Source organism: Nicotiana tabacum, chromosome 12, assembly GCF_000715075.1.
Source record: "Nicotiana tabacum cultivar K326 chromosome 12, ASM71507v2, whole genome shotgun sequence".
Lineage (NCBI taxonomy): Eukaryota > Viridiplantae > Streptophyta > Magnoliopsida > Solanales > Solanaceae > Nicotiana > Nicotiana tabacum.
The window spans coordinates 24,609,121-24,613,892 of NC_134091.1; the positions used below are offsets into that span (position 1 = coordinate 24,609,121).

At 35.2% G+C, this 4,772-nt stretch overlaps 1 protein-coding gene and 1 non-coding gene across 2 annotated transcripts; both read left to right on the forward strand.

Annotated features, from left to right (window-relative positions):
* The first annotated feature begins 664 nt into the window (after positions 1-664).
* LOC142166813 (protein PHLOEM PROTEIN 2-LIKE A10-like) lies at positions 665-2,651 on the forward strand. Its single transcript, XM_075226234.1, has 2 exons — positions 665-912; positions 1,021-2,651. The coding sequence occupies exon 2, from the start codon at positions 1,274-1,276 to the stop codon at positions 2,540-2,542; it is 1,269 nt and encodes a 422-aa protein (XP_075082335.1). The 5' UTR covers positions 665-912; positions 1,021-1,273; the 3' UTR covers positions 2,543-2,651.
* Positions 2,652-4,468: 1,817 nt separating this feature from the next.
* LOC142167626 (U6 spliceosomal RNA) lies at positions 4,469-4,570 on the forward strand. Its single transcript, XR_012697718.1, has one exon. It is a non-coding gene; the product is annotated as a U6 spliceosomal RNA (small nuclear RNA).
* The last annotated feature ends 202 nt before the right edge of the window (positions 4,571-4,772 follow it).

Genomic DNA, 4,772 nt, shown 5'->3' on the forward strand with positions numbered 1-4,772 from the left:
ATATTTACAACTGTTAATTAAAAAATAATCACAGTTTCAAAAGTAATTAAAATTTAATCATTTTTCATGTAAAGATAAAATCTGAACAAAAACACTCTTAAAAATCGAGAAATATTCCAACATAATATGATGGAGTTCGAATTTTTTATATATGAGCTTCCAACATAATATGGTGGAATTTTATAATGTACTGAAGTTCCATCATAATATACTGAAAGTTTATATGTTGGAGCTCATCTCACATATTATGCTGGAATTTTTCATGTGTTGGAGTTTCAACATAATATGTTAGAAGTTTATACGCAGGAGTTCCATAGTTCAGCATATTATGCCGTAACTTTCCGTATTTCAGTAAAACAGTAGTTATTTTTCAATGACTTCGCAAGCGCTGGCTAATTTTTAATCATCAATCTGAAAACTAACTAGGCCTCGCTATTTTCACGAATTTATTTTATCATATTTTTCTTCTTATGTGATTTAGTTGTACAATATCAAAGAGATCCATAATTCATTATGTCATTTACAAAATTTTGCTTATATAAGCAATGAATTAAAAGAACCAACCAGAATCGAAGCCATAAATTAGGACGACATCAAAGTCACGTGATCACACGTGCAAATATGGCCGGCGGGTAGTTAAAAAGACACTGCTCCTGTGGATATTCCACATCCCCAAAATCCAAACAAAGTTTCCCTTCATTTTCTTCTGAATTACCAAAAAATCTCTTCCCTTTTACCGAACCAAATTCTAATTTCCACTCAATTTTCTTTTCATTTTTTTCATTATATTTTTTAATTCTGGACAGAAATAAATTTCCTATAAACAAACAAAAATAGCCCACTCAGCATTGCCTGTTCATCCAAACAAGCCACTCCCTTTCTCTCAATTCCCTTTCTGCATAAACGTCACAGGTTCGTTTCCTTAACGACCCTTCAATATTTTTCAGCAAATTAATTGAAAATTTATTGTTTACATTATTACTATTCACCTATTGGCCCTTAATTTTTCAATTGTGTCAGAAAACAGAGACGAAACCCTAGGTACCTCGATCTTCCAAATTCATGCTTATATCCTTATTCTCAATCTCAATTGTGGGTACCATTAAAGTTTCAATCTTTCTCCATTGGGTTTCTTCAATTTGAGCTCTAGGGTTTTGTTTTAAGTTTTCTTGAAAATTTCAACTGTGTAAAAAAAAATCTTGGGTTTCTGAGCTAGTGATTGAAGTTTATCAGTGGGGATTGCTTAGGTATTATATAAAGTTTCCATCTTTAAATGGATCTTGAGCTGGTAAAGAAAAGTTGGACATATGCTCAAAAGAAGAGGAAATGGATAATTCTGCTTGGATTAGTTGGATTTTCTAGTTATGGTGCATATAAAGTATATAACATGCCCTCTGTGGTGAAAAAAAGGAAAAGGGTCATGAAGCTGTTGGGAGCTTTTATCTCAATGGCTGAAATGGTCTCTGATTCTTCTGAAGCAATTGGTGTTGTGTCCAAAGATTTAAAGGAGTTTTTGCAGTCTGATTCTGATGAAATTCCTAGGAGTTTGAGACAGTTGTCTAAAATTGCAAGATCTGAGGAGTTTACTAACTCTGTTATTAGAGTTTCCCAGGCTTTAACAGTTGGGATTTTGAGGGGATATGGGAGTGAAAATAAGGGTGAGATTGAGGAGGTGGGTAGGTCAAGTCTTGCTGATAAGGTCATGGATAGAATGATGAGTACTGCTGGTACTGGGTTTGTTTCTGTTGTTGTTGGTAGCTTTGCTAGGAATTTGGTTTTGGGTTTCTATTCGGACAGTCGGTCGGAGGAGGGGTTGAATGGGAATTACCAATCTGGGGTCTCAAATGTGAAGTCAAATTCATCAGAAGTACCAATATGGGTGGATATGGTTTGTAGTGATAGATGTAAAGTAATGATAGCTGATTGTATCCAGACATTTGTGAGCACTGCTGTTGCTGTTTATCTTGATAAAACAATGCATATTAATGTGTACGATGATATGTTTTCTGGGTTGACCAATCCGAAGCATCAAGCTAATGTGAAAGACTTTCTAGTTTCCCTTTGTAATGGGGCTGTTGAAACACTGGTGAAGACGTCTCATCAAGTGTTGACAGCTTCTAGATCCGATTCTGATTTGAGTTCGAACTCTGATCAAAGTGAATATTTAACTCAAGCAAGTGAAAAGGCTTTCGAGCAAGTGCCTCCAAAAAAAATTAAAGATACGAGTCAACTGATAGATCTACAAAGTAATGGATGGCTGACTAATGTGTCATCAACATTGGCGGTTCCAAGCAATAGGAGATTTGTGCTTGACGTGACTGGCAGAGTGACATTTGAAACCGTTAGATCCATTGTCGATTTTTTCACTCGGAAGCTATCAGAGAGCTTGAAAAGAAGTGTTAATGTTGCTCATGGTGAAGTTGTGGAGAGGGGGCTAGGTATCATCACGTACATCAGTGCTAAATCTTCTGTAATTCTTACAATATGCCTTGCGTTATTTCTACATATCCTTAGCAGTACTCAAACTTTATTGCCTGCCTAAAAGTTATTGATCTCTTTTGATCTAATGTATTTGAAGCTTATATGTTCTATAGTCTGGGAAAGATGTACATGCATTTGTTATACCTAATATTGAAAGAGCGGTTTATTCACATTTTGCCCTTTATGCTATCGAATTTTCTAGGGAAGATTCCTTTATCTCCCAGATGCACATGTTAGCTTGATATTGGAAGTATTTGATCTTCATTATCTGATAAAGTAATGTAAAATTAGAGATAAATGCTCATGTTACTCTCAACTTTCTACTATTTTACAGTTTATATGTGTATCTTGGATAGTACAATCTGGTCAATATATTTCGCTGTTGTGCTTATAGTACTATTTCGTGAAAAACTGAACTTGTTAGTCATTATTGTTGGCACTTAAAACTACAAATTAACCTTCCTTTTCAAATTCAAAACGGGAATGATGATGGTTGGCATTCTTGAGGATTGCAAATATCGTCTTGCATGGATGACTTTAATCTCTCATTATTGTTTTACTCTACTTGTCATGATATCCTTCATTGTTTTCTACTTTATTGCTATCATGAAAGCTACACTTTTTAACCTTTAAAATGTAAAAGATATCTTCTATCTGCATCAAGTCTGTCTACAATCTGGTGACTCCTAATAAGCATTTTTGACGATGAGATTTTCAAACATATGACAAAACCATTTCTTCCTTCATTTAGACAAGGAACTGATGAACACTCTTCTCTTGTTGATGTGATTGTTTCGTTTGATCACAATCAGGGAAGAATATTGTTATATATGACTTTCATGTTGTAGTTTAAACTTTACCGCACTCTAGTCTTTGGTCTTTATACAGTTATGAGTTCTACCATTTACCTTAACTTACTAATTTGAACTGAATGTTGTCATTGAGATGTCTTGTATTATATTTTCTCCATAGCTGAAATTGGTAAAAATCAAACACCCTGTTCACTGTGATTTTGTTGGATATGACATGGTTGCGTTAACTCATCTTCATTTAGTTTCTCTCTCTCTCTCTCTCTCTCTTGTCCATCAGGAAACTAAATGTAGTTGATCCAATGAGCAATCATTCAGTATTATGTGAATTCATATCAGATGAGATTATGCGGTCTCTTAGAGAAGAATAAACAGAAGATTCTAAAGTGCTCATTGGTTTACCAAAAGGACCGGAGCATAGCAGAATGAACCAACGTAAATGAGTGTAAGTTTTATTGCCCCAGTAAGACTGATGTTCTTTTTCTTCTGGTCACATTCCACTACAACATCAGTTACAGCATCTGGTGCTCCTTATCGAAGCTTGAAAGTGCACCTAAAGCACTGCCCTCACCTGCATTACCATGTTCCTTGTGCTGTTGATAGTGGTAACATGAAGTTCCATGTTTTTTTTCACTGTGGTTAGTATATTCCATGTACTTTGAATATGCTGGACGCATCTAAAGCATCTTCTCTCTATGTTTATTTTGAGAACTCAGAAACGAAGATAATGTTAATATAGTTAAGTGTATGGGAAGGAGAACAAATGAAGTCTCTCCCACCATCTCAGTGGTGAAATTGAACATCTAGCTGCAAAACTAAGCAGGAGATAGAGATGGCATTGCTATTCTCTTTATTGCATTTAAAGTAGCTTATAAAGGGTTTGAACTACTCTACCTATTGTCCTAAGGTTTTGGGGGATGCTCAAATTCTTTCACTATGTGTTATCATATCATGAAACAACAACAAAGGGTACATACCAGTAACAATTATGGTAAATTTTTATGCGCATTTACACAACTAGTTTCAATCGACTCTAATTTTGCGGGGACTTGTTTAGCTGTTTTGCTTTTGAAGCATCCTCATACGTTGTTTGTCAATTGGCTTAGAAGATTTTCTGCAGCGACAAAAAATGAAACTTGACGTCTCCCTTAGCAGAGTGTAACCCTTATCAGTGAATTGTTCCTTTAGGGACATCGGATAAAATTGGAATGACACAGAAGATTAGTGTGGGCTCTGCGCTAGGATAACTGCGTACGAATCGAGAAATGGTCAAAATTATTTTGAGTTTAAAAAGTAATCCTTACAAGCGAATACCAGTTAATATGCTGCATTTGACTTCTTTGTTGATCCTTATCCTGGGAAGAGGATGAGGTGATAGGAAAGTGAACATAATAATTTAAAAAATAAACGTTATTTCCAAGCACAAACCTGGCGAAGAAAAAGGCTAAAACTGTTATGGACAGCTACTTTTCCTTTCCTAGA

What these genes read in the sequence shown, in the direction of transcription:
- LOC142166813 (XM_075226234.1), top strand. Translation starts at nt 1,274, where the DNA reads ATGGATCTTGAGCTGGTAAAGAAAAGTTGGACATATGCTCAAAAGAAG.